The following is a 27203-nucleotide window of genomic DNA, read 5'->3' as shown; positions in this document are numbered from 1 at the left end:
AAGGTAACATTATTACATATGTAAGCTGTCAGATACCAAATATAGCATTAACCAGCCCTCAAATATTTGAGAAAGAAGCAACAATCAGTCTATTCAGAAGTCTTGCAAACATTAACTACACATTGAAATGCAGATCATTTCAGGTAACATTAACAATTCCTATGAGCAGACTCTTTAAAGAAACAGAAAAGGATCTTTACAATTAGGCAGAGATAAGAACAAATTGAAGCTTTTATAGGTTACAGGGTGCAGCACCCAATTTACCCTTCCAATTGCCTGGTTGGTCTTGCCTATCTAGTACAAAAGACAGACATTAAAGATGACACCAGTTCAACTTTTGGGATTGATTTTGTTGCTGCCATTGTATTGGCTCTGTTATCAGTTTCATCCACTGAAGGAAAACTAGGAGGAGAGAGAGAGAGAGAGAGAGAGAGAGAGAGATCTGTATGTATTTTTATCTATACATATGTGTGTTTGGGGGTGGGGGGGGAATCTATTTGATGTTATTTTGGGGCATCTACATGGTTCCATCCCCGGTTGTCCATTTTCTACTTGTTTGCTCCATGATTGGCAGCTTCTTCTGGAACATTTGCATTGGTCAGGCCATCCCCACTCCCTTCACAGAGTATTCATTGGAGCCATGTCTTTGATCCAACGTTGGCTCATCTTCAGCCTAGAAAGAATTATTTGGTATTTCCACGCTGGATGATAGGGATCTTACTCTTTCTTTTCCACAAGCCAGGAGACAATTTTCTTTGGGTATGCATCACAGGCCTCTTTAAAGTATTCTCGCTACCATGCTGCTTCCTTTTCAGCCAGTTCCCCATTTGTTTACTGAACGTTCTCTTATGGATTGAAGATGTGATCGAGGCATCTGGGTTATTCTACTTTCTCCTTTGCGGATCTTATTGCCAAGAAACTTTATTGTCTTCTTTTACCACAGCCATGGATTCAAGAGCATGGCCTTTTTATTTGGCATCTAGACAAACCTCTTACTTGGTGGAAGGTTTGTCTTGGCCGCATTTGGAACAGTAAGCTCCCGCTCAGACATAGGCTTTTCTTATGGCGGTGTTTGGTCGGTGCTCTACCAGTGGGATATTTCTGGCCTCGCAGTGTCCATCTTGTTCACATCCGAGGGAGGTTATTTGGGAGATACACCAGTTTTTCACTTGGTGTTGTTATTGGGTACTGTGCTCTTTATATAATGCCCGTAACTCTCGGCTCTATGGACAATCCACTGTGGATATTTATCATTTCTTCCGTTTCTCCCTGCATCACCCCCTGTAGGACGCACATTTCGTGGGAGATCTTCCTTCGGCCCAGCTAGAACTGTTATTTCACAGCATATGAGTAGTAGTTGTCTCAATTTGAGACAGCTACAAATGTACATTCTTCTTAATGAAATGTTTTTTTACCAAAAAAAGTGTGTGTGGTCTGGAGCAATAAACTACCTCTCAAGTAGAGGGTCTTTCTATGGTGCTGTTTGGTTGGGGCTTTACCAGTTGGATCTTTCTTGGTTGCCAGTTGCATTGCTTCGGCTTGCCCATTTGTTCTCATCCACGAGAGGGTCTTACATTTGTTTTGGACCTATCCTCCGACTCGTGATTTGATGACAAGACTTTGAGCTCATTTTCCCTCCCTTCATTTGGCAAGCAGTTTTGGTTGTTTGGAAGACATGTTGCTATGCCAGACTATGATCACTTCTTCTCCTAATGTCACTATTGGGGCTCTTTGGTCATTGTATCATGCTTGTACCATTCGGCTGTATGAGTACTCTTTAGTGAATATATTTCCCTCCTTTTGAGCTTCTTTGTTTCGGTCTCTTCAAGATGCTTATTCCCTCCTCAGGCCCAGTTGGAAGACTTTTATTACTATTTCTGGTTTTGAGTACTCTGCAGCCCTTCTACTAAGGATCTGCAGCCCTTCTACTAAGGACGATATGAGGACTATGTCATCAGCGTATAGCAATATCTGTATCATGAGGTCAGCCAATAGTGATCCCTCGCCTCCTAGGCGATCTATGAAAGATGTGATCTCATCGATGTAGAGCCCGAAGAGGGTCTACTTCATTCCAGTCGTGCTCTCGACCTAGTGCGATAGACCACCTGAAGCACGTGCTCTGCCTCTGACTGACTCATATAAGCTCACCACACCCCAAATCAGCACCTGCAAGATCTATATCTCCTATAGTCTGGGATCACGGGACAATGTCAAAGGCCTTCCAAAAGTCTACAAAACATGTGTAGACTTTTTGGTGTCTGGATCTCGCCTCCTCAATGATAGCTCTTAGGGTGAATATGTGATCTAAGGTAGAATGCTACCTTCGGAATCTAGCCTGTCCTAGTGCCCACTGCCCTCCAGCCTCTATATGACTACTCAGATCCCTCTCTAGAACAAATCCATAGATCTTGGCTAGAGTATGACCAATCATGAGGGTGCAATAGTTCCCACCATAGGGTCACCGGCTTTGTGTATCGGTACAATAGTAGTGGTGCTCCAAGCGGGTAGGAAACCATGACAAACAACCTGGTTGAACATGTGTGCTAGGACCAGAGCTAAGACCTCCTGCCCATGCACAAAATGCTCAGTCCGTAGACCCTCATGATCCTGTGCTTTCTAGTTGTGTAGTCGACGATCTCTATAGAAGTTGAGCTTCATTGGGAGCTCGGTTCCAACCAAGTCTAGAATGTGTGTAGCTGTAGAAGATCCTCACATGTGACCTAATTGAACTCATGATACTGGAGTGGGGAAAACGGTGCATCAATGATGTATTGGAAGGGAGGAAGCATGCCCATGTGGAACCCCCAATTGCTCAAACCACCTCACTGTGTGTGCAAACCGGAATATCTGGTCACCTGCACAGCAGCTAATGGTGCGATAAATGCTAGCCACGGTAATTTACTGCCCGTAAGCCCTCACTCGATATAGGTAAGTGATGACCTGAAATGTTGCATTGAGCTGAGACAACACTCCACTCTAGATCACATCTTTACTCTATGGGATATCATCGAGGAGGCAAGATCTAGATCCCAGAAAGTCTATGCCTGCTTAGGAGACTTTCCAAAGGCCTTCGACACAATCCCACAGTCTCACAGTCTCGCATGATTGCATGGCTTTTAGAGATGTAGATCCCAAAAGCTATTATTTAGGTGGTGATGAGCCTATATGAGTTAGTTAGAGGGAGATTCCATGTCCCTGGAGGTTATCCAAACAAGATCCAGAGTACGATAGGAGTGAAATAGGGATGCCCCCTTTCACCGACACTGTGTGGGCTTTATATTGATGAGACTATGACTTTCATTGACCGCTTGGGGGGGAAGGATTGATGCTGGCCGACTTACTGGTGCTAATACTTCTGTATGCAGATGACATAGTCCTTCTATCCTCATCAACACAGCAACTGGTCTACAAAAACACCTGGAGGCCCTAGAGGTGTTTTGCAGGATAAGAGACCTCACACTCAACCTTGGTAAGACCAACATTATGATCTTCAACACCTCACGAGCAACACTCCACCGACATCACTTTACCTACCAATGGGAGCCAACTAAGATTGTACAGTCATACACCTATGTAGGTGCTGTCTTTGCGGGACCAATTTTCATGATGACCCATGCAGCTAAAGCACGACTCACACGAGGACAGGGAGCCTTAGCTTGGACTTGAGCGACAATGCTTCCAGCACATTTCCAAGATCCCCCGCCGATGAAAGGGTGACTGTTTGGCACACTTGTGATACCTACTGCCATGTATGCGGCACCCTTCTAGGGTGGTGACCTTTTAGAGCCTGAATAGTGTTTTGAGAGACTCCAGGTGACCATGGGATCCAGGATGATCAGGAGTAAGACAACAGTCCCTCATCAAATTATTCAAGCAAAGTTTGCTATGACGCCGCTCCAGATAATCACCTACCTTCACAAAGTCTGGGCCTTACCCAAGGGGAGGTTACCAAGGCTAGCATTGGAGTCTTCTATACGGCTAGCCGAAAGGGGGGTCGGGACAGCATGGTATGCCTGTATATCTAGATGGTTTGAAGGACAAGGTTTTCATGTGAACCGTCTCCCTTCCTTTCAGTACAACCTGGATGCCCCTGATCATTTGATCCCTCAAGAGGAGATCAACCGTATCATACGGTTGGACCTACTTCAGCTCTACACATCATGGACTTGGGGGGAGGGGAAGGGGGGGAGCAGGAGGTCCCCACCAAGGCACAGTTCTACCGAGACTATTTCTTGAGAGTGTCAGTAGCAAGAGTGATTATCAAGACCCAGTAGTTGGAGAATAGACGAGTTTTGCATGCCCTGAGGATTGCTATCGGACAGATGTGGGTCTCATCCCATCAGAGACAGGGAGAGCTGTAGGTACACCTCGAGAGCAACGGATTTGCACGTTATGCATGTTGGGAGAGGTGTAGTCAAAGAAGCACTTCTTGTGAACCTGCCCAATATACTATGAGAACTGAGGGAGGTACCAATGTCTCTTCCAAGACGGGTCTGCTTTAGGGCCTTTCTACAGGCTGATTCACTTCCATGACTCTACAACAGATGAGACTGGGACACAGGATACAGAGATGGACCATACTCAACGACATGTCACCGATAGGCATAAGGCATCCATATGGAGGTGAGAATCACCTAATTGAATCTTTCCAGATGAATATTGCATGGTTTATAAATAGGGAGACTCGGCTCCACTTTCTTGGGAAAAACTACAAAATCCATCACAAGAGACTTATAAGTGAGCAACAATCATATGCACATTATAGGAAAAGGAAAGCTTTTGAAACATTAGGACATGGGCTACATATGTGGAGAGAGAGAGAGAGAGAGAGAGAGAGAGAGAGAGAGAGAGAGAGAAGGAGGCCCCTAGCCCGCTCGTAGACGGGTCAAGCTACTCGTAAGAGAGAAAAGAGAGATGGCAAATGAAGTGGCACACAATCAAACAATCTCTCTAATATTTGTTGGAATCACGATTGCTATCTCTTGTGTTCCTCTCCAACTCCACATGCCTGTCATCTCGAGGTGGTAAAGCGTGAAATGATGTTTAGCAAATAGATGGGGAAGGGGGACACACTTGGGCTAGATTTTCTGAGTCCGCCCCGGGGTAGAGGTGGAGGAGATACATGATTTGTGGGCCACATGGATTAGCAAGCGAGAGGAGACGGAGAGGCGAGGCATAGCTAGACATGCAGGGACCACTTGCAACGCAGAGGCGGACCAAGGCACGCACGATGGATCAGCCCATTCCTACCTTGTTTGGAGGGGACCGTTCGGGAAAAGGTGTCACTCTAGATATGGCCCGCCACATATAGAGATCCCGAAGACCACACCCACTGCCATGGCAGAAGACAAGCCCACAGATGCAGGTACGAGATATACTCGCAGCCCATAGGGTAGCTACCAGGGCACCCGGCTATGTATTCAATTTTGACTCTAAGTATTTGATATTGAGTACTAGCTACTAGTTTTTGCTTTCTAACTTTTGCATAGTACTCAGCGAAGGGCCTTAGTGAGCCCTCGCCCCAGCCCCACAGCAGCTTGGATGTGTCTTTCTTTCTTTCTTTTCTCATAAGCTTTCTTGAAATCCAAAAGTAGAATGGCTAACCTCTGGCCACTCAGCATAGCTCAATCAGAAGCTGCCAAAAATTAAAGCTTCGGCCATGCACAAAGCCCATTTGCATATCATACAGAAAATATGGAAGAATGGGTTGCAAAGCTTTAGCCAAAATCTTATAAAGGAGCCTAAAAAAGTGGTTGGGCCTCCATTGGGAAATCAAATTTCCACAAGCCCCCTTAGATGAATGAGACCCTCTGTAAGTGAACTCTAAATCAAGCATATTACCAAAGTCCCAAATGCCATGCCGCACAGATGAGGTAACACTGGTCCCCAATTGTGTCCCAAAAAGTAATGAAAAAGGAAGTCAACCATCTAAGCCCAATCTAAAATTTAGGACTGCACTTCTTACCTTTCACAAGGGCAAGTGCCCGGTGAAAGGTGCATCAACTGAGACTCTCATATCTGGTTTCACCAATACTAGAATACCCTGCCAAAATCTTTGACTGGCATCATCTTTCAAAGGCATGTTTGAATCTACTAAAACAAGGGAAGCATAAAAATCAGTAGCTAAGCGTAAGACAATCTGGCTGTAAAATCCCATCAGAGTCAATAAACACATTCTCTACTATGTCTAGACTCTTCCATCTCAATCCAAAATGACTCACGTACATGAAAGGCATACTTTGCTCTCTAATCCAAAAGAACATATTGATGAGCCCTTGTTGCGGCAAACAGTTTTGAATAGCCACCGTGACTCCCGTGGGACGTGTCCCGGGTCTAAACAATGACAGGAGGTCCCCCAGAGTGATCTGTGTGTCCCCTCGATGCCTCGTGTGTCGTGCTACGGTCGTCAGGTTGGGGTCTCTGTCATGTTTGCGGCTAGAGACTGCACAATCAATATCACTCGATGGGAAGAACTTTGTGATCCTGCTCTGAGAGGTGTCTGGTGGTGTGGCCAAGCCTCGTCGCCTGAGTAAGTACTCTCTGTGTCGGACCCCCTCGTGAATGAAGGCTGCGAGGCATCTCTGATCTGGGTAGGCGAGGAATCTGGAAAGGGACCCGAAGCCATCTCTGAAGAGACAGTGCTAGCGACCTCGGATCTCGTAGTACACTGGGCACCTGAAAATAAAATGCTCCTCTGACTCAACCTCCTGACAGTCGCACAATGTGCATATGCGATGCTCCCTAGGGATCCCCTCTGCTCTGCCGCTCTCTATGCGGAGGCGGTGTGATGATATCCTAAACTGTCCGATGGAGATCCATAGTGAGTGAGGCATGTGTAGCTTAGTGTACCCCGGTGGTGTGATGAATCCCTCCTCCGAAATACGAAGATAGTAATCTCTGTAGAAGCTCAGCTTCATTGGAAGCTCCCTTGGCTCCAACCAGGTCCTAAAGGTGTATAGCTGCAGGAGATCCTCTCGAATGACCTGGTTGGTGTGTGGCTCGATTGGGATGGTGGGTGGGAGTACCGAGGGGGCATCCAAACTGTACTGAAAAGGAGGTATCCTATCGATGTGAAACCCCAGTCTCACAAACCACCTGTGAGTCCATGCATACTAGCATCACTCGTCTTCCTCTACTGCCAACCTCATGAAGGAATCGAGAGCCAACCATGGCAACCTCTGTCTCCCTAATGTGCAGTCCCCATATGATCTAACCCGGTGTAGATATGTGATGGTCTGAAAGGCTGCATCTAGCTGGAGTGGAGAAGCACCAAACTCGGCCTAAATAATATGATGTGGTACAGATGGTTTCCCCCGGATCATCTGTGAGAGCATAAGGATCTGTAGGCGCTCCACCCGTGTCCACTCTATATCTGACATGTCAGGTCCCCAACAAGGGCTGCCATACATACCGTCTGGTCGGACCAAGGAGTCAAAGAGAAGAGCCTTGGTCCGAGGGTCTTGGAAGTGGGAGTGGAAGCACTATTTCTATAGCCGAGCCAGTGAGGCGTATCTCCAGCTCAGTTTGGCCTGCATCGCCAGTCTCATCGTGAAGATCGGGCCGGAGAAGATGACCCCTAAGTAAGTGTATGAGGATACGATCTCAACTGGTGACCCACCGAAAGTAAACTGCTTCTGGTGCATGTTTGCTCGAGAGGTGTTAAAGATCATGACCTTGGTCTTGCCAAGGTTGACCTCCAAATCATTGTCGTGCGTCATATGTGGTGTGTGTGGTGTGGCTAAGCGTGAGGTGGCAATAGTGAAGAATATGTATGTGTGATCAGCTCTTGGAGGGAGTGGTGCTACGGTGAAGTCGGTGATACATGAGGTGAAGGTTGGGGATCCCATGATGCAATCAACTACACTAGTGGCCCAAGCAAGTAAAACCACCTGAGGAGGGCCATAGGTCAAGCCCGTTGTAGATGATGAGATCATGCATCCTGCCCAGGTCAAGGAGCGCGTGTCCATATGGTGTAACAGGCCCGTGTCGGTCCGATGAGATCCTGGCCATACCTGCTCCGTTTAGGTCCATGTCTGGTAGCATGATAGAGTCATCTTGGAAGTCCAAGAGTGGTGCTTGGCGCGTGCTCGTCCTAGCGTTGATCGTAGAGAGAGAGAGAGAGAGAGAGAGAGAGAGAGAGAGAGAGAGAGAGAGAGAGAGAGAGAAGGACCCAACTCATTGATTGTTTAGAGATCAAAACCACATCACCGTGCACTCGGTCAATTTACATCCACATGGACACATTACAAGAGTACTCACTCATTTTTGCATCATAATTCTTCAATGGCTTTGCGACGTTTATTAAGCATAGCAAGACCGTTACTATATAGTGAAATTTAGTTGAATATGATCTCCACAATAGAGCCAAGTTAAATCTTGGACACTTAAAGTTGATCAAGAGCACAAGCCTATGATAGGAATGACTGGAAAAATTTGGGGCAAATTTGAGATACCTAGCTTTTGTTATTGGGGTCAATGATGATTTTAGAACACTTGGGAATGAGTAATTAGTTGGATCTAAGTGAATATTGATCATTGGATAGTGGTCTTTAGGCACCATCAGTTTAAAGTCAACCTTAACTGTAGTCACATTTCCTTTAACTAACCATAGTCACTCTAATTGCCACATGTTACAATCTGCATAGTTTTGCTTAGAATAGCTTGCTTTATGTCATCTTGCTTTCTCCTTTATTCTTGCTCTTCCATTTTGTGGATACACATAGGAGTCTGCCTTAGGGAGGACACCAAGGAAGGAGGGGAGTACGTGGATCTGGTAGAGTAGCAATTTTATACAGATCATCTCCCACAGGGATGGTCACCGTGGAGGGATCAAATTCATTTGGATCCGTATCAAGAGCACATCTTCACGAGATTCTTTAATTACAGTCTACTACTTCCCTCCTGAGACCTCACATTTTGCCAAGGAGCTTCGAGAGGATGGATAGGATATTCCATACACTGTCTTATACAAGGATATCATGTATTTTTCAAGTCGCGTGGAGGTCTCCTTCTTGGAGGCTTCAACGCCAGGATCGTTGACCACTAGGTACCGATCATTAACTTTCATCATGACTTGATTGTCACCTGACACTAATTCACATGAGCCAAGTATCTTGCGAGTATCCATAGATCGTAGATCCCCAATCACGTACATGGGCACACCTTTCTTGATATGGGCACGATACATGACCTGATCATATACAATGGTCTAGAGAGATGGCCATCTTTCAATGGGCTCACTTGTTCCCCACATGGAGGAGGGACCAAGGTAGTTGACTATATCATGGGATCCCTTGCCTTCACATCCCCCATCACAGATTTTTCTCTTTCCAAACCACTTCTCAGAGCTGATCCTACATGCATGTTCTTTAACTTATCCTTTCCCCTCCCACCACAGAGCACCTCACATCCCACTTACACTGCTTACTAGGAGATCACTTTGACCATACACACCCATACCTATGCCACCTGCCTCTCCTCTATGCTTGAGGACCTTGATAGTATCCCTCTTCTAGAGGAACAAGCCGCACTTCTAATCCAACCCCTAGATGATGCCGCCATCCAATCTTTCCCTCATATGGCTAGGTCCACTATCCACTGCCCATTGGTGGATCGGTCCCCTATAATAACTAGTACAATGACGAGTGTATGGCCTTGCATCATCAACTTAGACTCAAGACCAAGCATCACCTTTCGACTATGATATAGCATGCTCCATCGAAAGAAGAGAACTCTATCCGTCATAATGAGGAAAGCCTATTGAACATTCTGTTTAGTAACAATTCCAATGATTTTTTGCGGAAGTTTCTCGAGCGGAGGTCCGCATCACCTCTCACTGACCCGATCATTTGGCACACCTACACATGCACACTCTATGGCATCCCTTGCTAGCCTTCACTAGACCACCCACAGCTATGGCACCCTTCTTCCTACGCACTCCTCACTATCAATGATATCAAACTCGCAATGCTCATGAGGGGCATTCTATAGGGTACATTGCACAAAGTATTAGTACACTAGCCCCAAGCTTTACAATGAAGTGGTTTCAATCGGTTTCCCCCATGCTTGGACCCTTAACACTATTATCCCAATCCACAAGGCAGGGGGTCCAAAGAACTATAAGACCATCATGATTGGACATGTTATGTCCACGGTTTATGCAGCAGCACTTTATGCTGAGAGGAAGAGTGTAGGGGATTCAAAGTGATGGGACGGACATGCTTTCAATCACATCATGCTATACTGGACTCCATCTTTACACTAAGAGCTGTCATCCGAGCGCGGAAAAAGAGAGTCTATTGTTTCTTTGTGAATTTCCACAAAGCATTTGACATTGTGCCAAAAGCTCAACTTTTCAAACAGCTACTTGATCTAGGGTATAGTCAAGACATCATCTAGGCAGTTCATACATTATTATATCGAGTATAAGGCAGAATATGGACTTTTACGGGGTGGACAAAGTAGATCATGTGGGGTCAAACAAGATTGTCCGTTATCGCCGATCTTGCTTGGCTTGTAAACTGATGAGATTGAGTCCGTCTCTAGGAGAGCAAGTTCCCCTTTGGCCGGTTCCTTGATCCCGATTCTATTATATGCAGATGATGTGGCCCTACTGTCCTCCTAGGATGAGGGTCTTCAGTGGCATTTGGATGCACTACAGTCTTTTTCCGCATGATTTGAAGGTCAACTTAAGTAAAACAAGGCCGTTATCTTCAACATATTGCAAGCAGCCATGCACATAGAGCAATTCACCTTTGATGGGGCTCTAGTAGAGATCGTTGCATTCTATACATACTTGGGGGATTCTCTTTTTGGGTTCGAACTTCAAGATGTAACCAACTATGCAGGCTCGTTTGAGCAAGGGATATGTCACACTAGCCAAACTCTAGTGTCAATGTTTCCACTCACATTTTCAAGATCCTAGAACTGGGAGTCTTCTCTTTGACTCAATGGTCCACCAATTGAGGATGTATGGTAGCCCCTTCTGGGGGACAGACTTATCAAAGACACATTGGTCCCACATAGAGATACTTCAAGTTTTGCTTTATGCTCGAATGATCCACAACAATCCATTAGTCCCGCATCAGATGATAATAGCAAAGTTTGAGGATACGCTTGATGTAGTCTTCTAGGCAATCACTTATCTACATAGGATCAAGGAAATTGGTACCACAACATCCGCATGCCGTAGATTCCCATGGCTAGATGGAGGATCAAAGGAAGTAATAAGCTCAAACACGCACATGGTTTGCAAGGTAGATGGACAAATTGCCACCATTCCAGTACAGCCTTGAGGCTCCATCCATCCAAGACCTCGTTAGCACATACAGAGAGGATCTCTTTCAGCTCCACATATATAGGAGAGGATCTCTTGCAACTCCACACATACAGGACCTTGTTAGCACCTATTGAGCTTTCGGTTAAACTGAGCTTCTTCAAAGATCACACAAATCTCAAAGGAGGGGTTTACCAAAACGTCGGGCTACACCCAAATTCATCTTCCGCATGCATTAAGGATCACAATTGGTCAGTTTTGGATACATTCACATAGCTACGGATTTAGACAAGGCAGGTAGAGGGCATTCCACATGAGAGATGGATCTGCATTTTATGCTATATGCAAGAGACCGAGACAGAGGATCACTTTACATTAGATGCCATGTATATTATGAGATTCATGGACGACATCAATGTCTTTTCAGTAGTGGACAGATCCTTGCACATCTCAATCAGCGACGCGCAGCCACTTTCCTTCTTGAGGCCTAAAGGCATGGAGACCAACTTATACAAGCACAAAGGAGTGCACATAAGGGACCAACTGAGCCCAACCAGGGCACAATTTTTTCTCTGGTGACTTGAGCTAGGGACAACAAGGGACCAAATACAACAGAGAGCCACAGAGCTAGACTCGGCCCCGATTGGACACTCACATGAGGATTGCACACATATAGTCTCTCGTCGACGTGGAGAGATAGACCCCTGGAGTGATGAAATAGCACTTGTCAGAGAGTTAGCTGCATCACAGAGACTATAGAGTAGAGGGATGGACCTAGACAAGCCATCACCAGCAGGAATATATCTCTGACTTTCTTCCTCCATGCCAGCCCTCACTAAATCCCAAGCCACTGTCAATGAGCTCCTCTTCTCTCTCCTCATTCGTTCGGTGGTGCTGGTCCCACATACAACATACATATGTCCCATCATTCGGATGGGCAGAGGGATTCCTCCTTCGTGTTTTTCCCTTTTGAGTTCCTTTTGCAAGGCAACGCAATGTATTGCACTTTTCTTCTAACAAACATCAACCTTGGGTAGGGATGTCCCTTTAGTTGCCCCACCCTTAGCTTTCATTGTAGCTTGTTTTTTCAATCTCACAGACCCTTTGGTCTTTTGCAGACATCAATAAACTTTCTTTCTTTCTATTAGCTTTACCCTCTTTCTTCATCGATGCAACTTTCCCTATCTGTCAGCCATACCCCCTTGGATGATTTTGATGATATCCCCTCCCCCAAATCTTAGAATCTAATTTCTGCAGTTCTAGCATTCGCTCGACAACCAGCTCTACATCCCAACATCCAAATCGCTATCTACAAATTTAGATATCATCAAGCTTATTTGGAAGCCTACCCTGCTGGAAATTGCAATTTGCCAAGACAACCCTATACCTTCCAAGAAATTACGATTTCACGTCGTGCACACCTATTCCACCATCTAGCTGATGATTTCAACTTTCATGTCTCCTGGCACCTCCCTCTGTTGGAATCTTCATCATAATTTTGTTCAACACTTCTCCTTGTGGAAATCATTGATAGTTTGGCTTGATGAAGAGATTTTCCAAAGATAAGTGTTCACAATTGATTAAATGCTGATACACACAAAAGGAACTTGAAGGGATTGTAATTTTTCTTTTTGGAGCGCCCTCAAATTCTTCTTGAATCAAGAGATACAACTTGATCTAGGTGGAGGGGCAAAAAGGGTGCAATGCACAGTGATGATGTGGCAGCTCTGTGTCACATGTAGGGGTGTGCCTGCCAAGGGGTGTGCCTATGGGGCATTGTGTAATGAGGTGGCACAGGTGGTCACATACAGTGTGCCTGGAAGGGGTCCAGTGTGCCTGTAGGGGGCAGAGCCACGTGGCAGTGATGATGTGGCACTGCTGAGTGGACAAGGTGACGTGACAGTTGATTGGTCAATCTTGATGACGTGGTAGATGACGTGAAAATGCTGATGTCAGCTTGGTGATGTGTCAATCCTAACGTGGCAATGCTGGCTAATGACGTGTCTTTAATGACGTGGTAGCTGATGAGTTGTCTGATGATGTGGCAAGATAGGGTCTCCTTGTGTTGACGTGGCACGTGGGAGATAAGGTGCTGACGTGGCACTATGCGGGGTGCTGCTGATGAGAGCTCGAGAGATTGAGTGTTCTCTTCCGTTGAGAGAACTTTCGCTTTGTTGAGAAAAAATTTCCGTTCATTGCTTAAGATCCATCCATTCTTCTTCCTTTGTATTTCGAGAGAGAGAGAAATTCTTGAGTGTGTGAGAGAAAGTTTTCGTTCATTTACAGAGAGAGATATAGGGAGAGAAACAGACTACTGAGAGCCCTAGTTCTCCAATTGAGAGACTAGACTGGTCCCAGTCTAGGTAGAAAGAGCCCCGGCCTTCTCAGACAACTACCTCTCCATAGCTTTAGAGCGACTAAGCTCTTGCTACGACCCTACAACTCCGAAGCACCATCAACACGTCAAAGCTCTGATACCATGACAAGATATGAAGAGGGGAGAGGAGAAGAGTGGAGATGAGGAGAGAGGGCACAGCTAGAGAGCACACCACAAATGACTAACTGTACATGACTAACTGTACACGAGATTTAGTTCAAAATGTAGAATATATACAAACCTATTTATGGTTAGGGTTAGGGCATCTAACCCTTTCCTTTATAGCACTATATATGTGTTACACATGTAATCACATGATGTTGAGCGTGGTCTCTCAACATCCTAGGCAGTACCTTCGCTGTGTAGACAGATGGGGCACCTTGCGAGAGCTTGCCTACATAGTACACATGTTGTGCCGCCGCCTAAAGCAAGGGCATCTATGAGAGGGCCTTGCAACTAGACCTCCACCCATAGACAGGCAATAGCATGAATCCTGAACGCCCGGGTTGAACCTTCGTGGACTTGGGTGAATTGCAAAAAATTGGGCAAGTGAGTTGCGAAGAATCGTAGGTGCCAGGTGATCTATCCTTACCAGGCGGGGGTGAGACCATCACCAACACTAGTGTCGTCTCAACAGGAGTGTGCTAAGCGATCCCCCACAAGTCAGTGCCAAACACTTGAGGGAGAGGTCTTCTTCAATCTTCCACCTAACGCGGTTCTCCCAACCATCCCCAGGGCTCCAAATCAATTCATAAGTCCATTCCAAGCTCAGGCTTAGGGGAGGCTCCCCTTCCTCCCACCCTCATCATCTAGGCCCAATCCCCCGCCCTGCCTCCAAATTGACTCTCTCCTCTACCCCCTCCTTCCACCCCTCTTTCCTTTTCACCCCTACCGCTCCGGTCATCTCCTCTACCCTTCCACCTCCGCTAGACAGCAGAGGGAGCGTTGTGTAGCCAAACCTCTACACACATTCTACAGATAGGTAGCAGCAAGAGACCTAGACACCTTAGGTTGAGTTATCCGAGGGGCTTGGACGCCGGTGGATCAAAGAAAGCTAGGAAAGCGAGCTATGGAGATTCACAGATATCGGGCACCTCGTTGGTAGTAGATGGAGGCGAAGACCCACACCAGCCCCCATCCCCTAGGAGGAGCAAGCTAAGGGAGCCTGCACAAGTCAACCTCAAATACCTGAGGGGGAGGTCTAGTTGATCGTCCAACAAACCCCGCTCTACCAACTGTCCCCTAGGGCTCCCTACTAGTTCATGAGTCTGCTCTTGGCTCAAGCTCTGAGGAAAAACAAACATTCAAAAACTAAGATATACCTTGGTAAGACTAGAATAAGTCCAATCATACAAATCTAGAATTTTTGTTGTTCTAAAGATCAAAAATCTACAAAGAAAATAAAAGAGAAGAAAAAAGAGGTAAACAAAAACTTTTATGAAAAACAAAAGGAAGACATACTTAGCAAGCAAAGCAACACTTATGTCGTCATCAGTGCATAATGCCACATAAGCAATAGCATTTGTTATGATTGTACAACCCTCGCACTTCCCCCTATACAATAGAGATGTAGTATCCCTTTGCATTTGATTTTTGCAAACTCTATAAAGGTATGGGCTTCAATTATAGAGAGGCATGAGTAACTCAAGGATGAAAACAAATTCGACATTCAACATGTACATTACAAATGACAGATGTATAGTGATTGCACCCTTTGAAGAGTCTAGATGCTTCCACTTGCCAATTGATGAGTGTCTACTGCCCAACCATTACATGGGACAACGGATACACTTGCCTATCAACACACGGAAGGGAGTTTCGTAGGTGTTTCCAAGTTTCCAAAATGCCAATATTTTGGAAATGCTTGGAAACAGGTTTTCGGATTACAAGGCAACTTAGCCCTTCATCGGTTAAGTACATTGCCCTTCTATCAGTCATGCACATTAAGCAACACTGATGCTTCAATATCCAGCTTTGCCTCAGGCTCTGAAACTCATAGACAAGTGAAACCACACTACCAAACAGTGCACCACTAGGCAAATCTGAAATTCAAACAAGTAAAACATCTTAGCATCCCAGCATCATACCTTGTAAGGCCTCCAAAGCAGTGGCTGCACATCTTGCATCAGTAAAATCTACAAAGCACAATATGAGTTGGTCCCCTCCAGGCTTTGCAAAACAAAGGCACAAGCAACTTTGTCAGCACCAGTCCTTGAATAATACTGAGACTTCCCACTCAATTGCACCCCCATTTCATCTCGAATTACAGTAAAATACAGCCAGATAGACAGACAATGAAAAAAGGTTATCAAGGTAAGAAACTGTTTGCGACTGCAAAAAACCAAGCAGGCCTTTAAGAAATGGGTATTAAAAGTAGGCTTTACGGTGCCCAAAGCACCCTTTGGAGTGCCGTTGACAACCCCAAAGCCGACCGTAAATAGAAACATAAAAGGAACCATTGATGTTGCATTTCTTACCATCAAGCATGTGCATTCAGTCTGCCACCATAAGCACCCTTTGAAGTGCCATTGACAACCCCAAAGCCAACCATAAATAGAAACATAAAAGGAACCATTGATGTTGCATTTCTTACCATCAAGCATGTGCATTCAGTCTGCCACCATGTGGGTGACATACTTGCACCACTTCAAAAACTCACTGTTTTTTCACAGCTTATTTATAATATTACACATGAAACTGAATCGTTAAATTGAAATCTCTCCAGACTGAGACTGCTGATCTCTGAAAGAAGGTAGCAGATCTTCAATGAGGATTACCCAAAAGCAAGAGACCCCAAAAAGCAAGTACTAACTAGATCCACCATAAAAAATCTGTCGCAAAGCTAATAAATTTGGACCAGTTCCCAAGTGTTTTCCAGATATATAGGCATTGCAATAAGCACCCTGAAGTACACTCATTGCAAGATCTATTTCACAAGCATCATACAATGTAATATGTCCATGGGCCATCCTCATGCTACAGCGTTTGGGTTCTGAAAGATCATTGTAGGAACAAAGCCAGGATTTTTCTCTTGATGCAAAACATTCCCTCCCATCAATAACATCCCACCAAGCCAACCAGGTGTTAAGTGTAGGCAGCTCCCCCTCTTGAACATGGAATGAAGACCAAAATTGGATTAATCTTTGCTTGCAGCCGTTTGCAGAAGCAACTCTAGTTAGTTTTTTCCATTTTATGTTGTTCATGGGATTAAGATTTATACACATTCTAGACTGTCCAACCATGCTCATCTCCCAATAGAAACGACAAGTCCTTTCTCTGCCCTCCATTTCATTTTGTGGCTCACCATTGTAAATTGTCTGTGTAGCAAGCCAATTATCCCCCACTGCATCTGCCATGAACCCTCGAAATTCAAGTTTTGCAAGCCCGTTATTTTGCATTTGATCATTTAATATCTTTCAGAATCGTATTGCGTCTTTCACCTTGAATTCACAAGCAATTGTCAAAAGTTCCCTTGTGTAAGGGTCATAGACATGTGCACCCATGGTGGACCATCCCCTAACTCAATGGACATGGTCGAAATGCACCCATTGAAAACCTGGACTCCCACCTGGTCACACGTGATTCACGAGATCAAGTGGTTGAATGGTGGACATTTCAACAATATGTGGCAACTGCTGATTCTGCAATTGTCCAGGAGAAACATCTCCTTTTCAAATCAGGAGTGATTGTCTCATTATATGCATGCTTGAAATCTTGCTTGCGGTGATTCTCGTAATCGAAAATATGCATGTAAAAGGCAAGAAAGATGTGTGTGTTAATGCGCACTGTATTTCTTGCCTTTTCCATGCATAGTTTGGGTGGAAGTGTGTGAGCTGAAGGTCTAGCACTTGTGCATGATAAATTCGGCTAGGTGGTGGGGGAAACCTTGCTCACTCTGCTTATCTTCCTCCTAAAGAACCGCTCTCACAAGGATTCTTTCATACAAAAAGAGGGTGCATGAACATGCACCAATTTCTTACCAATTAGCGTGCAAACTCTTGAGTGTTTTCCTTTCAAAGCATTCCAAAATATGCATGCTAAAAGGCTCACAAGAAGTCCATCAAGCATCATTTTAAGTAGTGTCTTACATGTAAGTTGTGAAAGTACAGCAAGGGAATGGATTTTATGCCCCTAGGATTGTGCTACGATGTTCTTTCCCTCATGCCTTATGCATGTGGTTGCTAGATTTTCCCTTGCTGAAATCTCTCATCTACAAAGCATTGCCATAGAACATGCCAAATTTCAACGGAGATTTTATCCTGGTGGAAAAAACACATGCAAACTAATGCGAGAGCACATTTAGTAATCATGCAGTCATGCACAAACAATGCAGAAACAAAGCACTACCAATGAATATACAAAGCACTCCCTGAAAACCGTCACAAAACACATGATGCACTTGCAAAGCCCATGTAAAGCATATGTAAAGAAGAAAGGAAAGCAAACAAAAATCTAAACCCCGTGCTTAAGCATTGCCAAACAAGTCACAAAAGCATTGACAAAATCAAGCTGTCACAAAGCAGTTCCAAAGCATTTTCAAAACAGTGACTGTTTACACAAAAAGTAGTGCCAAACCACTCACAACCAGTGCAAAAGCACTGCAAAAGCAGTCACAAAGCAGTGCCAAAGCATACTGAAAGCAATGACTATTTACACGGAAAGCAGTTTTAAAAGAGAAAGTAGTGCCTACTAAGCATTGACAAGCACACATACAAAGCAGTGCTAAATCAGTGAGACCCACAAAGCACATGTAGAGTACTTTGCATATTCCATGTAAAGCAATCTAAAAATGCAAAGCAATGCCAAAGCACTACCAAACCACTCACACCAAAGCAAGCAATCACAACGCAGTGCCAAAGCAATCTGAAAGCAATGACATCGAGATCAAAGGACCCGGAGGACAATTCTTCTTGCCTGGATGAGCATACATCACACCAAATTTGATAGATGTGCCTCAACAAGTTTTTCTTTGTGTGCCACGGCATCCCAAGAGCTAGATCTGCGTGAGCAAGCTTGGTGATTTGGAAATCTAGCTTCTCCGCATAGTCTTGGATGTTTGGTTCCAATTGTGTGACCTTTTGGTCCCGCACCTAAGTCGGACCCCATCTGCCATTCTGACAGTATAGGCATAATCAGATAGGTTGGTTTTTAACAGTTTGGAATTAATGACATTGTGTGTAGATGCTGAGTCAAACAACATGACGATGTTATGCTTGACAACTTACATTTTTATCTTTATTAGTTCTGTTTTGGCAAAACTTGAATACCATGTTGCTTCAGGCTTCGATAGGATATTAGAAAGTGCGTTCTCAAAGCTTTCTAGAAATAGAAAGACATAATAAAATAGTTTCTAACATGTAAGAGGATCCTGCTGGTTGGAGTTTAAGGTCATCAACCTTGGGAATCTCCTCCATCCCATTCTGAAATTGGCATTTCAGCCATGCGAAGGCTCTAGTTTTTCCAACAATGTTTGCACAAATACATTTGAAGGCATTTGAAAGACAACCTTCTTTTCTTGCCATCTCCTTGTGCTCAGAGTCAAACCCATAGGTGGATCTTCTCAGAGGCTTCCCTTACAAGGGAGGGTCCACCCCTCATGAGGAGTCTTCACAAGATTTGGCAACACTTGTCTGGAGGACTCATTAGAGCCAGCCCTCAATTAGTCAGGAGTCTGAGCGACAACCCCTCCTATGGCACCGAGACATTCGGGATCAGGAGATTTCACGCTAGGGCAACGGACGAACATTGGTCAGCCACAGTGGAATAGTGGCCTAGCCAATTCATTCAGCACATGGAATTGTCTCCCCACTGAGACATAGGCATGAGCGAGAGCCCTCTCTCATTTGAGGGGGCAGGTATTCAGACGTTATAGATTGACTCTGCCGTCCCCGAATCTCGATCGGAGGGTTTGCACATAGCATCAACACCCCCATGCTAGTATGGACAGCTCTCTGGGATTGAGGTGCCCCTGTTTGCATAGAGCCCCCAACCAAATCCTCTGTGATGTAGAGTAGCTCCAAAGACAACATGAGATTGTCTCCATATCTCTATCTGCACAATGGTGGCATCTACCACCAACTCGCATCTACTCTACCCAAGAACCCATGGGCAATCCTCTTTAGGCCCCCATCTAGAAGAAATATGAAACCTACAACTGATCCATAAGCGTGACCAGAATCTAGAGATATGGCACCCGCTGCTCAACTTTCCGAAGGATTCTAGGTCGCTATCTCTAGCAAGGGACGACCAATGTGTATCATGTATGAGAAGAAGGGCACATCCACTAAGATCTTCCATTGTCCTACACTGAAAGGCCAAAACCTGTCACACAAGGGTGCGAGTTTGTACTTACATGTGGGACCGGCCCTGGGAATTTAGTTGGCAAGGTCACGAGATGTGGGTGTGCAAGATTCTCCCTAGGAATTGTGCCTTGGGGAAAAATGAGAGGTCTAGGGCCAAGAGGGGCCCATAAAACCTCAGATATTGAAGTTGGTCATTGGTGGGGTTTTCAGAAAGGTCTCACTAGTGGGGGGCTATGGGCAAATTAAAACCCTTGGGGGCAAGCCAAGATGTGGGCTGCCACGTGGCATGCCCATGCAATTGTTTTCCAAAAGGAAGGCCTTGGAAAGGCTTAGGCAAGAAAATGGCATGGGATGGTCACATACGGGCGATGGGATCTCATAGGCTCTTCTGCAGTTGGTGGCCATTCGACGGCACAGAAGGGGATTAAGAAGCTGTGTATGGCCATACGGATCCATCAATTGCTGCTACTACGGAATCGTACGATAGTTGGTACGGCCTGCCATACGATTCAGTTATTTGCTGCTACAATAGGAAGCATGCATGGTTTATAGTACGGATTCTCAAGCCTTGTACACTATGCTCTTGGCTGTTCATGAATGCATTCCTGTGGCTTTCTTGAAAAAGTTGAACTCTTATGCACTAATCAGCCGTACAGTTTGTACGTGGTTGTGAAGGGGTTGGTGTTGGCCTACAATACAGCGCATGTGAGCTGTTTGCAGTAGCTTTGGGCTGCGTGCACGGGCATTTGGATTAAGGATGCTTGCGGCAGTTACCTATGTGGCAATGTGTATGGAAAGATAGCAAGGAGTTGTACATTGGCTTGTGGAAGAGCTTGGGTTGAACTCCAAGCTGATATAGGGTTCACACATGCTTTCTAGTGATTTCCTGTGAGCATTGGGCTGTGTTTTTGGAGAGTCTTGCTTGGCACGATGGTTCACAATGAATGCTTGCAAAGTAAGACCATGCCTCTGAGTATTGTGGGCATATCAGTTATGCTTTCACCCATTGTTTGAGTATTCTAGTGAGTTAGTGGCCAATTGTGGTTGTTTGGGTATTCTAGTGAGTCAGTGGACACTTGTGGTTGTCTGGAGAGTGTATGGTCTTGCTAGTACAGCTCCTGGGTTCTAATGCAGGTGTTTGCACTGAGAATGGATGCCTATGGTCATATGGGTGTGAGAACAGAGCCCCGCAGGGCTAATGTTTGGAATTCTGATGCCTACTAAGAGTGGGAAGAGCATTGAATGCACTTTTGATAGAATTCACAATGTAACCTATTTGATGGCTTTGGCAAGTAACATGTTCCGTGTGGGAATACGTTTTTGGTTTCTCTAGGAGAAGCGTCACATGCAGGCAGTGGTTGCTAGGCAGATGGCACATCTTGAGTACAACCTCATTTTGCTGAGTAGGCCGGGGTCGAGAATCCACGCTTGGAATGAGAAGTATCCCTGGAACCCCGAGAGGGATGGTATAGGAGTGACTGCCATAGTGTTTGTTGTGTTGTGATACTAGTTCACTTATGGGAAACAAGTTGATATATCGAGATATGTGTGACCCATAGGGTGAGAGACTATTGGTCATGGCAATCCTGGACAGTGGAGAAAGCTCATGTATGCTTTCTTTCTCTACTATGAGCAGATGGATGACTAATTGGGCACTAGTGACAACTGTGGGGCACTGAGTGGCTGAGTGGGCTGCTAGTAACAATTCCAGGCTGAGTGCAATCAATCTGGAATAGACATGGATGCTTATTGCTAGGTTTAGTGAGAGCGGTGAGCAGTAAAGGCTATGCAGGGTATGTGGATGCCCAGTGGGATGTGGAATGTCCCAATTGTAAGAAGGAATGTATCCTTTATGTAGCCGGGATTTCACGGCCTCTCACTTAATTAAAGAATACCGAAAGGGGCGCTAAGTTTTGGGGCCAATCTGTGTCTTTGTTTTGGTGCAGAGGCACTCTAGCTCCCAATCTCTTGGTTGTATATTTGCTGAATTGTTAATGTAACAGTGTTGGCTAGTTACTTGTTAGTTTTACTGCCCTTTAATTTTGTTGAAGGCCGGTTTCATGGTTCCATTGGCGGGACATCACCAACTTTCCCAAGGGGGTGAGTCCGTGGTTGCTTTGGTGAGAAGACATCACCATCTTCTTTAAGGAGGTGAGCATGTGTTTGTCTCAGGTGCAAGTATTGCTCGCTGTAATTGAATTGCAGCAAGATGCATTCAGCAAGTATTTCACACAGTGACGACGATTGGGATAGCAGACATGATTCCATTGAATGGACTAGGTTGTCTGAGAAGCATATGTGTTGAGTCCTGAGTTGGATCCAATGAAGGACTAGTATGCAAAGGATGGGGAGTCTGCAAGGCGCTATGATCAGTTGTTTGATGGACAGCAGCATGCACTATACTTTCAGAGATGGATTCCTTCATATGCATGGTCGTCTCTGGTGTTACAAGCAGTTTAGTCCTAGCATGCAGGAAATCAACGTACTGATGCTTTATTGAAAGCAGTGCAAACTTTCTTTGGCCAGTTTTGTGACAAAAGATGGATGCTTTTGTAGGGATTTGCATCGTATGTTAGTAGATCAGTGATGTTGCTTACCGCTTGAAGCTACCAGATCTTTGAAGGATTCATAATGCTTGAAATGTCAATCTTCTTAAACCTTTCCAAGAGATGTGTCAGAGGATATGCCTTCTGTGTGTAGCCAGAAGTTGGGGAACTTGATGATATCTTAGTTCTAGAGCAGCTGTTGACACATAAGGAAAGTTAGAGGTAAAGTTTCTCTGGTGAAGCTTTGGAATCATTCACCATTGTGTGCAAAGTGGCTCGAAGAGGATGATCTGGCAAATACACCTCAGTTGTTTCAGCTTTACTTGGAAGTTTCTTAGCTTGAGCCAATTTTGGTTGTGACTCCTTCAGGCTCCGTAGAGTGTAGGTCTGGAGCATTGCCTGATGCTCAAACGAGGGGTAGAACCTCTGTCTCTTTGTTACAGACAGGCTCAGATATCTAGAGCTTGCTCGGTGACATTGTATGCTTCACCTGGGGTACTGCTGCTGACTGTACATCTGCCTTGGGACTTCTACAATTAGTGTACTAGTCACTATAAGATGGTTTTTATAGTGTATATGGATTGCTACCCTAGGCTTTGAACAATCATATATGTTGTCTCAAATGGTAATACATGCTTTCATGATGGTATATTCACATGTATTTCAGTTACTGCATATCCTTGTAACATCCAGATGTAATCGAGGTCGCTTGCCATGTTTCAAGAGAGGGGTATGTCATGAGGGCATGTGTTAGAACTTGCATGTGGGCCCAAACCTGGGAATTTAGTTGGCAAGGTCACGAGATGTGGTGTGCGAGATTCTCCCTAGGGGATTGTGCTTTGGGGGCAAATGAGAGGTCTAGGGCCAAGAGGGGCCCAAAGAACCTTAGAAATTGAAGTTGGTCATTGGTGGGGTTTTTGAAAAGGTCCCATTAGAGGGGGCCTAGGGACAAATTAAAGCCCTTGGGGGCAAGCCAAGATGTGGGCTGCCACGTGGCATGCCCATGCAATTATTTTTGGAAACAAAGGCCTTGGAAGGGATTAGGCAAGAAAATGGCACAGGATGGTCACGTACGGGGCCCGAGCGACGGGATCTCATTGGCTCTTCCACGTAGATAAATGGAGGTAGCTGGTGGCCGTACGACAGTACGGAAGGGGATTTAGTACGGCCGTACGGATCCATCAATAGCTGCTGCTACGGAATCATACGACAGTTGGTACGGCCTGCCGTACGATTCAATTATTCGTTGCTACAATAGGAAGCATGCATGGTTTACAGTACGGATTCAGGCTTGTACACGATGCTCTTGGCTGTTGGTGAATGCATTTCCATGGCTTTCTTGACAAAGTTGAACTCTTATGTACTAATCAGCCGTACAGTTTGTACGGGCTTGTAAAGGGTTTGGTATTGGCCTACCATACAGCTCATGTGGACAGTTTGCAGTGGCTTTGGGCTGCGTGCACAAGCATTTTGGGTTAAGGATGCTTGGGGCAGCTAACTAAGTCGCAATGTATATAGAAAGCTAGAAGGGAGTTGAGCATTGGCTCGTGGAAGAGCTTGGGTTGAACTCCGGGCTGGTAAAGGGTTCACACATTCTTTCTAGTGATTGCCCGTGAGCATTGGGCTGTGTTTTTGGAGAGTCTTGCTTGGCAGGATGGTTCACAATGCATGCTTACAGAGTAAGTCCGTGCTTCTAAGCATTGTGGGCTTATCAGTTATGCTTTCACCCATTGTTTGGGTATTCCAGTGAGTCAGTGGACACTTGCGGTTGTCTGGGGAGTGTGTGGTCTTGTATGGGCTGCTAGTAACAGCTCCCAGGTTCTAATGCAGGTGTTTGCACTGAGAATAGATGCCTATGGTCACATGGGAGTGAGAGGAGAGCCCCACAAGGTTAATGTATGGAATTATGATGCCTACGGAAAGTGGGAACAGCATTGAATGCACTTGTGATCAAATTCACAGTGTAACCTATTTGCTGGCTTTGGCAAGGAACATGATGTTCCATGTGCGGAATATGTTTTTGATTTCTCTAGGAGACGGGGTCACATGCAGGCAGTGGTTGCTAGGTAGATGGCACATCTTGGACTTCCATACTGTTTGTTGTGTTGTGATGCTAGTTCTCTTATGGAAAACAAGTTGATGTATAGGGATATGTGTGACCCATAGGGTGAGAGACTATTGACCATGGCAGTCCTGGACAGTGGAGAAAGCTCCTGTATGCTTTCTGACTAATTGGGCACTAGTGACAGCTATGGGGAACTGAGTGGCTGAGTGGGCTGCTAGTAACAGTTCCAGGCTGAGTGCAATCAATATGGAATAGAGATGGATGCTTATTGCCAGGTTTAGTGAGAGCGGTGAACAGTAAAGGCTATGCAGGGTATGTGGATGCCCACTGGGATGTGGAATGCCCCAGTTGTGAGAACAAATGTATCCTTTATGTAGCCTGGATTTCAGGGCCTCTCACTTAATTAAGGAAATACCAAAAGGGGTGCCAAGGTTTGGGGCCAATCCGTGTCTTTGTTTTTGCTGAATTGTTAATGTAACAGTGTTGGTTGGTTACTTGTTAGTTTTACTGCCCTTTAATTTTATTGAAGGCCGGTTTGAAAACCACTCTTCCAGATCCCCTTTCACCTCATAAAGAGATTGGCTCTCCTATAACCAAAGATGCCATCACGACCCCTATTGCACCCGTAGTGATTGAAATTAGATGAAGGGTCCAAAACCTTGCCTACTACCTTGATCCTCTGCCACGTGAGCATCCATCCATCTCCGAGGTCTCCATCTATCTCTAGTGGAAAAAGGTCTCCAAGCCCCACTTGGTACTGTCTAGAAAAGAAGAATCCAACTGCCCTCTACATCGTAGCCAAGACAAAGAGGATGCAGTGAGACTTCACTTCAAAAATGGTTGCATGGATGATGGAGGGAGCCACACCTTCTCCATCAATCTATCCTCTCTAGCTTACAAAATCCAAGGTCAACGGATCTTCTGAATAGAGGTACCGGACATACTGCCCTCCCTCCCGACCACGCCTTGTGCCTTCTCAAGAAGAAAGCTTATGGGAGAGAAAGCCCTAGAACAACCTATCTCTCATAAAATACCTGAGGCCCTTTAAGAAATAGCCAAGCAACCAAGCCCCGGGTCATGAAGAAGGGAGGAGAAGTAAAGGTGCTTAATAACAAGAAGTTCCCTTCTAGATGATCCTCGCTTGTCTACAATCCTATAAGCAGTGTCGATAGACTCTTCAGCAAAAACGCAACGGATACAAGTAGAGTATGTCCCAAACATGACCACCGGTTGCCTCCACGGATAGAAAGCCAAAAGAAAAGAGTTATCTTCTATTCTTGAGAGATTTCCAAAGTCTCTTCCAAAAGGATTTCTGCAAGTCAGCAGTATGAACATTCTCCTAATGAGGAGCTCTGGTGGGCTTCCAGTGTCTAAGACTGAGGTGAAACTCTTGGCATTACTGATGATGTGGCAAAAGAGGTAGAGGCTCTTTTCTAGCCGCTTTGCTTCTAACATACATGAAAGCCCATCTATATGTCATGGATGACATTTGGAAGAAGGGCAGTCTGATCAAAAGAGTAAATGGCCTTCATTGGGAAATCAAATGGCCTCCCAAAAGAGTAAGTGGCCTCCATTGGGAAATCAAATTTCTGCAACCTCCCTTTGGAAGAAGATGAATGAGACCCTTCGTAAGTGAATTGAGCATAATACCCAGAGTCCCAAACGCCCTACAGGGCCGAGGTAACTTGGTCCCCAATCATGTCCTAAAAAGCAATTAAACAAGGAAGGTGTCAACCCATTTGAACCCCGACATTGAGCCTTGTGGAGGGTGAGAAGTGCATTCCTGAATTCCGGATTGGTAAAAGGTGCATTAAGTGAGACTCTCAGATCTGGTTTCAACAATGTTGGATTACCCTGCCAAACTCTATCTCTGGCATTATCTCTAGTATGTGTGTGAGGATCTGCTGAAAGAAAGAGAGGCATAAAATCTATAGCCATACGGAAGACTGCATCAAGATCATACTTTAAAACCCCGTCAGGGTCAATAAGCTAAGAAACACTCTCTCTACCATGGCTCGGGCCAAGAGTAGAGAAAAAGTGTTTATTGACTCTTCCTCCCACCTGCAAATGAGACCCCCAAATTTGCAAAACATCCTCTATGAGGCCCTCCCTTGCGCACAAGGCATCTAGGATCCAGATACAAACACAGTAGCATCTCAAATGAGGCTCATAAATCATCATAGACACCAAAAATTGATCCAAGGTGGGAACCCTGAAGCAATGCATACCAAAACATCTGTGTCTAGTGCCCAATCATCAACATAATTTCTGTCTATCCGTACCTGGCATCTGCATTCTTGGGGTGTTGGAAGCTATGGAAGCTCAAAAATGGAAGCACAAAGGAGAAAAACGAGATGTTGTAATAGATTGTTGCACAACTGAAGTGTGGAGGCTCAAGGGAGAGCCAACATAACAAAACCCTAGGGCTAATTGCCTTAACTGGACTAAGTGTCCTAACTGACCTAGATGGTACATAAACTAACTGTACCAATAGTCCTAACTGATTATAAGTAGGCCTACAAGGCACATACCAAGGTAAAGGTGGCATCTATGGATAGCCCATGAGATGGCCTACAAACCCCCCTCCATGGTATGGGCTGAAGTATCTTGGCTCAGGATACCTAAATATCTAGTGTCA

At 45.2% G+C, this 27203-nt stretch overlaps 1 protein-coding gene across 10 annotated transcripts in view; it reads right to left on the bottom strand.

Annotated features, from left to right (window-relative positions):
* The window catches only part of LOC147893185 (RNA-binding protein 1-like), a 93341-nt gene that overhangs the window by 543 nt on the left and 65595 nt on the right, over positions 1-27203 (bottom strand). For 9 of the 10 annotated variants that reach the window (XM_087385927.1, XM_087385928.1, XM_087385929.1 and 6 more), the window contains one exon: positions 15740-15821. The exons of the other annotated variant lie outside the window; for it this stretch is intronic. In XM_087385927.1, coding sequence (XP_087242053.1) covers positions 15740-15821 — 82 coding nt within the window. The remainder of the gene's footprint in view (positions 1-15739; positions 15822-27203) is intronic. 10 annotated transcript variants of the gene reach the window in all.

Source organism: Dipteris shenzhenensis, chromosome 15, assembly GCF_047967505.1.
Source record: "Dipteris shenzhenensis isolate YYH24624 ecotype China chromosome 15, Dip_SZ_1.0, whole genome shotgun sequence".
NCBI lineage: Eukaryota > Viridiplantae > Streptophyta > Polypodiopsida > Gleicheniales > Dipteridaceae > Dipteris > Dipteris shenzhenensis.
This window is presented reverse-complemented; position numbering and strand designations above follow the sequence as displayed.